The sequence below is a fragment of the Lacerta agilis genome, chromosome 9, assembly GCF_009819535.1.
Source record: "Lacerta agilis isolate rLacAgi1 chromosome 9, rLacAgi1.pri, whole genome shotgun sequence".
NCBI lineage: Eukaryota > Metazoa > Chordata > Lepidosauria > Squamata > Lacertidae > Lacerta > Lacerta agilis.
Window position 1 is genome coordinate 40,632,739 of NC_046320.1, and position 12,140 is coordinate 40,644,878.

General features: G+C 38.4%; 1 protein-coding gene across 3 annotated transcripts in view; it reads left to right on the top strand.

Moving 5' to 3' along the window:
* Positions 1 to 5,020, top strand: part of SLC7A11 (solute carrier family 7 member 11) — a 57,388-nt gene extending 52,368 nt beyond the window's left edge. For all 3 annotated transcript variants that reach the window (XM_033160635.1, XM_033160633.1, XM_033160636.1), the window contains exons 12-13: positions 1,468 to 1,645; positions 4,511 to 5,020. In XM_033160635.1, the coding sequence (XP_033016526.1) occupies positions 1,468 to 1,645; positions 4,511 to 4,578 (246 nt within the window). In that variant the 3' untranslated portion in view covers positions 4,579 to 5,020. The remainder of the gene's footprint in view (positions 1 to 1,467; positions 1,646 to 4,510) is intronic.
* Positions 5,021 to 12,140: the final 7,120 nt, after the last annotated feature.

Genomic DNA, 12,140 nt, shown 5'->3' on the forward strand with positions numbered 1-12,140 from the left:
CGTTTTCCCTGGGAATCTCCATTATTTCAAGCAGTTTCCCCACTGCTATCCCTTATTTTTTTATATCCCTTTAATTTCCCGTTTTTTCAAAGGAAGCAGCTCCTCTCCCTCTCCCTGCTGGCCAGGGACTGGGAAGACCTTGCCTTCTTTCAGCCTCAAAGAAAGCAGGAGCCATTTCCTGCGCTTACAGGCGTCGTAGCCCACGGGCAGCGTTCCCAAAATACAGTAAGCCTACTGCGCGCGTTCACACCAGTGCCGCCCACGTTTGCTTCTGGCTCCGCCCACCACTGCCATGTGACTGTCCCCGGGATAGGTGAGGCTGCTGATCCCTTATTTTCAAATCCGAAACTTGACAGCTATGGAAAGATCCCCTTGGTCCTTCCTATGAGAGTCAGAGAGGAAGGAGGTGGAGTCAGAGAGTCTTGCTGGGCAGTTGCTGGGTCAGCCAGGCCAGCAGAGGCAAACAACGAGCCAGTGGGAGTTGCAGTCTGCCGCTCCTCCACACTTACTTCCGGGGTTTCAGTGTTCAGGAGCTGAAATGTTTGAGTACCAAGGCATTCGAGAACCCAGGTTCCACTGTACTGAATCACATTTTTTTGGTAATTTTTTCCACATCCGTTGCCTGAGGCAATTGCCTCAGTTTGCCAAATGGTAGCTCCTATAGTCCTTAAAACTGCCTTACTGTCCTGAGCATTTGATGGATGATAGTTTTATGTTGTACCTCACTGTTGCTATTTTTTGACAGTTTACTTGGATTTTATTGTTAATTGGTTTTCGTGGTTGTGACAGGTGTAAACAAGGCATCGCTGTTGGAAGCCAAAGCTGTTATTCATATTGTAGCATTTTCTTGATTTTAAAATCATCTCAGATTATGTTATCAGTTGCAATGACAGAAGCACAGATTTTCCCAAGTCTATGATGGCTGCATAATGCTATCAGCCATCAATGCCCATGTCCAAAATGATATTTAATTTGGCAGTCTCTTGCCAGGTTATTTATTGTACTTGGGAAAGAAAATCAATATGTACTTAATGGTTTTAAAAGGCGGCCCGTAACCTAGGCACCTTCCTTCATTGTAAAATTGATTCTAATGAGCAATTACAAAAGGCGCCATCTTTGCTGCAGTTGCTCCTGCCTTCTACTCCAAGAGAGGCTTGAGAAAGGGACTCGGTACTAGAAAACGCATTTACAAGACTTCCAATTTAAAGGCTGTGCATAGCAATGTAGTGTTTGTCTGAGTGTGTAATTAAGCAGCTGTTGGGATGCCTATTACATAAAAGTGCATTTAATTAGCTCTCTTTAGCTACTTGTATTTGCAGTGCCTGTCCTGAACACCTGTATTTCTGTGAGACTTGCAGTGTGCCCCTGTGTTTTATCCGATTTATATTTCATGGAACATTAAATACCAGCGTCATTCAATAGCCAAGGTCAGGGTATTGCAATAACGTCTTTTGGTGTGTGTTCCAGGTGCCGCTCTTTATTCCTGCTCTGTTTTCTTTCACCTGCCTCTTCATGGTTGCACTATCACTTTATGCTGACCCTGTCAATACTGGCATTGGCTTTGCAATTACACTGACTGGCGTCCCTGCCTACTACCTCTTTATCATATGGGACAAGAAGCCAACGTGGTTTAGACGGCTGTTAGGTGAGTAAACGCCAATAGGAAATCATTCCCTTTGTTGTGCATTCAACTTTAGACCATACATTAACTCTGAAAACTGCAAGTTTTAATTTTTTTTAGGGAGGCTTTGTATCCACTAGTTTCATTGCCACAGTAAGGCATCTACCTCATTATTTTTAATGTAAATGCCAATTTATTAAGCAGTTATACTGTACCAGTAGAACTCAATACTTGAAGTTACAATCTTGGAACAAAACCTGTTTCAAATTACTGAATCTCCCCTCAAATTCCCCAAGTAAGGATATATCTTAACAAAAGCCATGGGGCCGTGCTCTCTGGTCAAGCAGTAAATAATACTGAACTTTTATTTTACCTTACTGGCACTTATCACGGACCATTTCTATCTGCTTGGAAAAGAACATATACTGAGAGAACCAGTATATAGGCTATTGGGTGTCCCAGTCCCACCCAATAGCCTATTTTGACCCAGTTTGTTTCTGTCATTGTCCCATGTATTGACAACTGAATTTTTGTTGTGTTTGATCAATGTTAAAGAGTGCTGTTCAGTTGTAAAGCAAATGCAATTAATCTCTGATCAGTATTGATCAACTACTAGGAGATGTCAACAGCAGCCAATATTTCCATGATTAGTACTAAATACCACAAGTAATTTGTGCAAATTCAGGGCTGATTTATGACCCAAACCTAGGTGCTAAAGATAGCACCACAAAAAATAAGTATTAATTTTACTTAAGCATAAGAAGAGCCTGCTGAATTAGTCCAATGGCCCATAGTGGAGCATCCTGTTCTCACAGTGGCCAACCTGATGCCTGTGGGAAACCCACAAGAAGGAGCTGAATGCAGTAGCACTTTCCCTGCTTGTGATTCCCAGCAAGGCAAAAGGCAAGTGTCAGCCACAATTTCTCAAAGGCACTTTTCACCCATAAAAATCCACACTTAGCCTGTTTTTCTTTCTCACCCAGAATCAAATTAGCCACCCCTGTACTGAAAACACAAAGTTTGCTTTAAAAAAAAAAAAAGTGTACGTGCTAGTATAACAGAGTTTCTTCTGAAGTTGGCAGCCTTCTCATGACTTGACTTGAAAAATGAACTTTTCTACTTCTCAATTGACTGCACTACTTCAAGGTGTACTGGATCTTTTTCAGTTATCTAGTTACATAAAAACAGAACAAGAATCTTATAAGGTAGATACTTCCACTTGTAGCTTAGCAGCAGAACACAGCAAAATAGTTATCAGTGAAATCAGCATTAGAATTTGTGAAATAATTTGACTCTACAGAGCAGATTTGAGAATAATGATCTGTCTCCTTAACCATGATAAAATTAGATCACTTGCTTTCTTAAAAACAGTGCCATGAATAAAAGGAATATAAAATAAAAATGCATGTGACATTCTGTAGGAATCTTTCCTGCTATTAAAACTGATGTCTATAGCAGTTTATTTTTCTCTGTCTGAGAATAAGGCAATGGAAGCAATATCTTTCACTCGATAGTCAACATTTCCAAAGCTTTTGGATCATGTTTTTATGAATCAGTGTGGCCACAGGATGCCAGTATTGAACCATTTTATGCGAGCAAAAAGAAAACATTCCCTTCAAGGCAGTTACTGGAGAGACTTGATTTCTGCTTGCTGTGGCAGTGCAGCTGATTCTGTTGTTTTCTCTGGCACAAGAAAATACAAATACCTGTAAATGATACAGACATGCATTGCAAACCTGGCTAAGATAATATTTACAGATATTAGTGTATTTCACCGTATATGATTAATGCCTGGAGAACTGTAGTTTGTTGAACTATGTAATCATTTTTAATTGAAATATAGTGGTTATTGTTTACTTAAATATGCAATGCTTTGTTAAATGTAGTTTGGTACTGGATGAGACTATCAAAGGATGTCAGGTTGGATGCTCAGTTTGTGTCTCTAGACTTCGTGTCCTTGAGGGTCTAAGCTACTGTACATGAATTGTATGCTTTTCTATCTCAGTGACTGGAGGATTGACTGCACTTTAACAGTGTTCTAGCAAGCTAATATAATGTTACGCTGAGTTGCATCCAAAGACCTGGGTGAACCTGGGTTTGGATGACATGTGAGCTATAGTTTAGCTCATAGTAGTGGTGCTGTGGGTTAAACCACTGAGCCTCTTGGACTTGCTGATCAGAATCAGACTTGCGGTTCGAATCCCTTCGATGGGGTGAGCTCCCGTTGCTCCTGCCAACCTAGCAGTTCAAAAGCACATAAAAGTGCAAGTAGATAAATAGGTACCGCTCCAGCAGGAAGGTAAACGGCATTTCCGTGTGCTGCTCTGGTTCACCAGAAGTGGCTTAGTCATGCTGGCCACATGACCCGGAAGCTGTACGCTGGCTCCCATGGCCAGTAAAGCAAGATGAGCACTGCAACCCCAGAGTTGTCCGCGACTGGACCTAACGGTCAGGGGTCCCTTTACCCTTTACCTTTACTAGTGCAGCTGCAGTATTACTGGAGGATGAATAAAGTGGCCTAAGTCTGCTCTCCAGGAGCTTACAAATTTTTATGTTCATGCTAAGCTAAGGTTTGGCTTAGCATTCTGTGAGAACTGGACTTAAGTTAGTTTACTTTAGGTCCCATTGAAATCAACGGAGCAAGTAAATCCTAATGTGCCATTGAAATCAATGGGAGCCTAAGTTCATCTAATTTAGGCTGCAATCCTAACCTCAATTTCTTTGCAAATAAACCCCATTGAATTCAGTAGGATTCAATTTCTGAGTAGACATGGTTAAGATTGCACTGTTAGTCCAGATATCCAACCCTCTGTTGCATTCAAGATTAATCTTACAAATGGCATTTCATAGAACCTTTCAAAAAGTCTCCTCTATTTTTGTCGTCTATAGATAAGACAACGTTAACATTGCAAATCATCTTGGAAGTTGTTCCATCAGAGCGGAGTGCTACATCGTGATCTTCTGCAGCTGAAAGTAGCAGAGAGGCCAAGCAACCAGCTTCTTCATCAGTCAAGGAAATGTGTGTGTGTTCACCTTCCTAGGCAACATGGAGAAATAATGAACTGTGGAGGGAATGGTTTTATAGTGTCAATATTTTTATGTGTGGTTATCTGGTACTGTGGACTCAGGCCACATTCTTGAAAGGAGAAGCTATGGAACCTTTGTGGAACAAAGTGTATGCTCTCCTTCTATGAGAATAGAGTCAATGTAATCTGAAATTCCCTTTATCATACAAGGGAAGGGATCAGTTTTTAACATTGATGATTTGTACTGTAGCGTAAATGAACATTTGTTTAAAAATGTTCAAGAGACAGCTAAAAAAAACCAAGAGAGATAATGTCTGTATTATGTGTATTGGGCCTAAAGAAAGAAAGGAGTAAAAAATGTGAGTGCAAAATTACCCCAACCCTTTTTAATATCTGTTTTTTTTTTTTTTTTTGCAAGTATTTTTTTTATTTTCCATCAGCCAACAAAATACATATACATTCATCAAATAAAGTTTCACAATTGTTACACAAACTCCGCCGAGCTTTCCTGACTTCCCTCCTTCTCTTCTCTGGTTTTTTTATTGTTATAGCTATTCCCTCGCTTTCTCTTCATTCCCACATGTTTTGTTGTCATATTGTTGTCATTTTTTGTTATACATTTCTGTCCTGTTACAAGAAGTTCGTCAATCCTGTAAGTGTTTACATATCTTTACAATCTTTTACATAATCCAGAAATTTACCCCATTCCCATTGAAACCTTTGGTCACTTTGCTCTCTTATTTTCCCCGTCAATTTTGCCAATTCAGAATATTCCATTAATTTCCTTTTCCATTCATTTACCGTTGGTACCTCTTTTAATTTCCAATTTTGCGCTATTAATATCCTCGCTGCTGTGGTGGCATATAAGAAGAATCTTTGATCTTTTTTTTCGATTTCTTCTCCAACTAAACCAATCAGGAAGGCTTCTGGTTTTTTCGTAAACGTATATTTAAAAATTTTTTTTAATTCATTATAAATTGCTTCCCAATAAGGTTTTATTTTTTCACATGTCCACCACATATGGAAAAACTCACCATCTTTCACTTCGCATCTCCAACATTTCTTATCATATTTCTTATATATTTTTGCTAATTTTACTGGGGTTAAGTACCATCGGTACATCATTTTCATAATGTTTTCCTTTAAGATTATACAGGCAGTAAATTTCATATGATCTTTCCATAGTTTTTCCCACATTTCGATTTGGATATTGTGCCCGACATCTATCGCCCATTTTATCATAACATCTTTAATCTCTTCGTCTTTCGTATGCCATTCTAATAAATAATTATACATCTTGGATAATATTTTCTCATCACTTTCTAAAATTTCCACTTGAAATTTCGATTTCTTATTATCAAAATTACGTTTTCTTTTGTCTTCATTAAATAGACCACACACCTGGTGATATTGGATCCACCCAGTCAATTTATCTGCCACCTGATCATAAGTTTTAATTTTCCAATCTTTCTCTGATTCAATCAACAAATCCTCATATGTTAGCCAATTTTCTTCCTCTGTATTAATTTTCTTTATTGTTAATATCTCCGTGGGTGATAACCACCTAGGTGTCCTTCTTTCTACCAGTTCTTTATGTCTTTGCCACACCTCGTACAGGGGCTTTCTAAATACATGTGTCAAAAATTCCCTATGTACTTTCACCTTGTCCTGCCAAAGGTATGCATGCCATCCGTACCTGTTGTTAAAGCCTTCCAAGTCCAATATCTCTCTATCCTTTAAAGTTATCCACTCTTTCAACCAGGTCATACATGCTGCTTCGTAATAAATTTTTAAATCTGGCAATCCAAATCCTCCTCTCTCTTTTTTGTCTATTAATAATTTATGTTTGATTCTTGGACGTTTGCCTTGCCAGATGAATTTTGACAGATTTCTCTGCCATTCCTTTAGCTGACTTGTACCTTTTATCACAGGTAACATTTGAAAAAGAAATAGGACTTTCGGCAGGACACTCATTTTCACACTTGCAATCCTTCCCCACAGAGATAAATTTAGTTTATTCCAAATTTCTAAATCTTTTTTGATTTCTTTCCATGTCGGATCATAATTATCACTAAACAGATTAATATTTTTAGGTGACAGCCAAATTCCTAAATATTTAACCTTTTTTACCACCATAATGCCATACTTTTCCTGTAATTCCTCAATTTCGTTCTTATTTAAATTTTTGACCAGTATTTTTGTTTTTTCTTTATTTAGCCTAAAACCTGCTAGTTTCCCAAACTCCTCTATTACTTTCAACATTTCTCCCAGACTCTGCATCGGTTCCTCCAACGTCATAACTAAATCATCCGCGAAGGCCTTTATTTTGAATTCTTTTTTGCCAATCTTAATTCCTTTAATGTCTTTTGTGTCTCTTAGTTTATTTGCTAAGACTTCTAGCACAACAATAAAAAGAAGCGGCGATATTGGGCATCCCTGCCTTGTTCCTTTTGTAATTGTAAATTCATCTGTTAATGTAGTATTGACCACTAGTTTTGCCACTTGTTCCTTGTAAATAGCCATAATCCCATTTAAGAATTTTGTTCCCACCTCCAACTTTTCTAGAACCTTCATCATGAATTGCCACGATACATTGTCGAAAGCCTTTTCGGCATCTATAAAGATTAAGGCTGCTTTTTTCTGTATTTTCAAATCCAAATACTCAATTAGATCTACAATTGTTCTGATATTGTTTTTCATCTGCCTACCTGGAAGGAACCCTGCTTGGTCTTTATGAATTATTTTATTTAAAACTTTTTTCAATCTGTCCGCCAATATATTTGTAAACAATTTATAATCTAAATTCAATAATGAAATCGGCCGATAATTTTTGACATTTAATGGGTCTGTGCCTTGTTTAGGGATTAACGAAATAAAGGCCTCTTTCCATGAGTTTGGGACTTTCCCATTGGTCAAGATCCCATTCATCACCTCCAACAACCTTGGTACTAACTGAAATGCCAATTCCTTATAATATCTCGTCGATAAGCCATCGGGGCCTGGGGCTTTCCCTCCTTTCAATTTTTGTATTGCGCATTTGAGTTCTTCTTCTGTTATCAATGCATTTAATTGTTCTTGATCCTCTTTTGATATTTTTTTTGGTTTATTCAAACCAAAAGCAAAGAAGGTATTAAATGATTATTTTGAATTGAATATGAATAAAGGAACAGACCTGAACATGGTGTGGGATGCCAGCAAGGCGGTGATAAGAGGCTTCATGATCTCCCAAGACATTGGTAAAAGGAAAGAAAGAGAGAAGAAGAAAGAAGAAATCTTAAAAGAATTGGAAGATAAAGAAAGGCAATTAATTCTAAAACCAGGAAATCAAGATCTGAAGCAAAATATTAAGGGGCTGAAAAACCAATTTGAAATATTAATCAATCAGGAAATTGAGTGGAAATTAAAATGGTTAAGACAAAAGAATTTTGAGCATGCCAACAAAACGGGGAAAGTATTGGCGTGGCAATTGAAAAAAAGACAAGAACAGAGTATAATAAATAAAATCAAAAGGAATGAGGAAATAATTGAGAACCCAAAAGAAATTAAAAATATATTTCAGGAATTTTACAAAAAGCTTTATCAGAAAGAACAAGAGAAGGAAGAAGAGATGGATTACTATTTAGAAAAGAATAAACCTTTTTAATATCTGTTTTTGTTTCATTGAGAACACTACCAAGTTCAAAACTATGTACACTCTATTTACCTTTTTAGTTCTTGGTGATATGGATGGGCATCCTGTTCTTTTACATCAGGGGTAGCTAATGTGTTGCCTCCCATATGTTGTTGAACTACATCTCTCATAATCCCTGACTCTTGAACATGTTTGGTTTGGTGGGTTGGGAATTGGAGTTCAACCATGTTGGAAGGGCACCACTTTCCTTACTCCTACTTTAGATGAACCTAGGAATGTATTTACAGAAAAGCACTCTCTGAATGAACGGTGCCGACACAGCCACAGCAGCATCCTGCGTGAGGTCACTTGGGCAGGGTGCTGTACTGTTTATCAGCTGCAAATTAGCACAAACACATTATATTGGATACACTGGATTGTGCTGATTCAGCTGAATTATTGGCAACATTTTATTGATGACTGGAAAGCCTTTAAGAAGATGGAGCTTATTGCCTCCAATCCTAGCCTCAGTCCTACCATGCCCTATCTCATGCCACTAGCCCAGCAGCAAAACCTGTGTTGCTTCAATGGAGCTGTCCTTCTGCCTAATACATAAAAGCGCAGAAGCTTATAGGGTTGGACCATAAGGGAGGTTAGCATCTTTCCTGTGTTTGTGATAAAGCATCTTAAGAACAAATGCTTTTAGTAGGCATATGGATTATTTCCCCGTCTTAACAGTTTCTTTTAAAAATGACAGCTACCAAAACTTTGGTTATTTTCAGTCTGGAAATTTGGGAATTATGCCCAGAAGCTTAAGAAATGAATGGTGTACGCCTCAGACAGCTTTGGAATTTTGTTTGCTATGGACAAAAGCCTAATGGCCAACTGTTTTTGAAACTCAGCACAGAATTAAGGAGTAGCTGGTGACATGCTGTATGGTTTTACTTTTCTTTGAACAAGAAGCACACACACAAACCCACCACTCACTGTGGACACACAAGTCTTAGTGTTTTCTTGTGTAGCTTTGGTCCCACCCCATATCTTGTAAACTTTAGTCCCAAGTTATCAACTGAAATCAAAGGAAATTCTTCCTCCAAACTCAAACATTGCCTAACTTCCTATTGCAAAAGTATTAATATGTAAATACTCATATTGAACATCATATGTTGTTTGCCTTTGGTTTGAAGTAGAGGTTAATGTCGCACTAAAACCTCTGTTGCAAAGTAAGCTGCTATTCTGCATTGGTAATCTTGTTTATAGTCATAGGTTTCTGGCAACAGGAGAAAGAAGGAAGTAGTTATTCACACAGCATATATGGAATCCAAAGTTGTAGTGATGTGAGGGTGACTAACATGGAGGGCTTTAAAATAGGATTATACAAAGTCATGGAATATCAGGCTGTCAATAACTGCTAGTCAATATGTCTGTATATTGCAGTATTGCAGACAATATATTTCTTAATGCCAGTTGCTGTGAAACACAAATTGAGAGTGCTGTTGTAATCATGCACTGCTTGTAGGCTTCCCACTGGCATCTGATTAGCCACTGTGCTGATATTAAAAACAATCTTGCTTATGTTAACATAATTCCTAACTTGAACTATAGTTAAATAGTTGGCTTGTGTGTATATTTAAAGGACACCATTTCTCAAACTCCTGCTGCTCCTCAAGCCCCTATACAGGTAGTTAGGAAATCATTCCAGTTTATTTGTGTCATAGTAGTTTTTCCTATTTAAATATTATTTATTTAGAATGTCTGTGTGCTTACTGGGGAAGGTTTTGCCCAGTATCCTCTATGTGTGATGGGCTCAAGGGAAAAAAGCTGTCTCATGAGCCCTTGCCGAAGAGGGGAGGGGAAAGTTGATATAAGGCTGCTTCCCCTGGAGCTCAGGGACAGTTTGCTTTGAGAGCTGCCCACCCTCAGGTTAGAGCCTTCAATGGGCAATGCTGAACTGATCCTGGTGTCCAGTGCCATGCCAACCCTTGCCCTGCCTGCTGCTGTCAATAAAGATTTGGTCTGATTTTTTCCCATCACCATTTTATTTTGCTGCTCTCATGGGTCACATAATGCTCCTGTCTGGGCAAAAATTATGACATACAAGGAAAATGAAAGGAAGGGAATAGGAAAATCAAAATAGAAAAACAGGCACCAATTTCTAAGCAGTTGTTCCTATAATGACCAGCTAGTACAGAATATGCTTTCTTTGCCATTAGTTTAGGAGAAAACAACCTCCCTGTCCAATTTATTTCACATATAAGTAATCTCAAGGGTTAACTTGAAAGCCATATTTATACAAACTGATGTTACTTATGCTGTCAGTATTCAGTTGAGTTCTTCTATTCCAAAGTTTCTTGGGGTTTTTTTTGCATTTGGAAGCATAACATTAAGAAAAACTGTTATAGACATCACTTTTTAATAGGATTAGTGGCACCCTCACAAGCTCTGTGTCCTTAGAGAAATTGCCTTCTTCATTAATTGTGCAATTGCACATTCTGTACAGAGTGAATAATTTGTAAAGTAATAGTGTGACTTTTAGAAAGGCACACAGGAGACTTATTATTCTAATTAATAATTCCATTGCATGAATATTTACAATCATAATAATACGGAGCTATATTAATGAGGTACCCTCTGTGTGATAAAACAAGAGGAGTATGTTGCAAAGAAATGTATAGTTGTACAAAGCCCAGAGAGTAAACAACGTTGCACATAAAACAAATCCTCACATTTGGGGTCCTGGAGATTGGCATCACACACAACAACCACCCAGTGCCATTCAGATGGCTTACTGCAGTTCCCATCAGCACTGTCTGGCACAGCCATGAAGGATGGGGCTGATGGGATTTGGCAGTCTGAAACACCTGGAGGGCTTGCAAAGGCTACCTTACAATATGGGATGTGCCACAGCCATAACACAGGGTGTGGAAGAGGTAATCTAAAGGGGAAGCACTGTGGGTCAGAGAAGTTCCTCCACCCACTGCTAGATTTAACTCCTGTTGCCTCTGCCTAGCTTCTTTCAGCTGAGCTTATTATCAGCCTCAAGGGCCTTGCCTGGAGAAATGTGGCTAGTTGGTAGGGTTGTAGGGATTAAAGTGGCAGGCAGGGCAAGGATTCGGTACCCCTCACCCACTTGACATTCATCTGCTTTACATCACTCCTGTGGGAGAGCCACATCTAGTTAAAGCCCAAGTATGTGTATGGACCTAATTAAATGCCTGCATGCAGCACTACAGCAAGAGGGATTCATAACAATACCTTAGAGCTCAATCTGCTAGACCTGCTTACATGAATAAGTGCGGGAACGACGAATGCTGTAAATTTCTATCCATCTCCATTTACCATCTGCCTATCGATTTTATGCTGCTTTATACAGTGAGCAGGTGTTGGTCAGGAGCAAAGCTAGAAATATCTGCTATTACTCCATTTGTGTTTCACTAACAGTGAGTAATAGAACATACGCTGACTTTGTTTATACAGGTGTAATCCAATGAGAATTGGTAAGAATTCAGCAACTGAATCTTTTTTTATTTATTTACGAAAAGCTGTGCAAAGCATTGCTGCTAATATAAAAAGGCTGATTAAGATTACATAAACGTAAGAAGGAAATGATAAACTTTGGCCAGAATTATTAATGACTACATATGCATTCCATTATTAATAGACATTTGTAGTGCAACTCTAGGCACATGCACTCAAAAGCAAATCCTACTGAATTCAACAAGACTTATTCACTGTCTGATGGGGAAAACTGACCAGTTTTGTAAACAATAGCCAGTTTGGAACTAATTTTCTTTGAAGAAATTATGCTTGATCTCTAGAGAGGAACTTAAATATCTTAATTAATCAATATCTTGCCATTTAGATTTATATCCAATGCATCTGA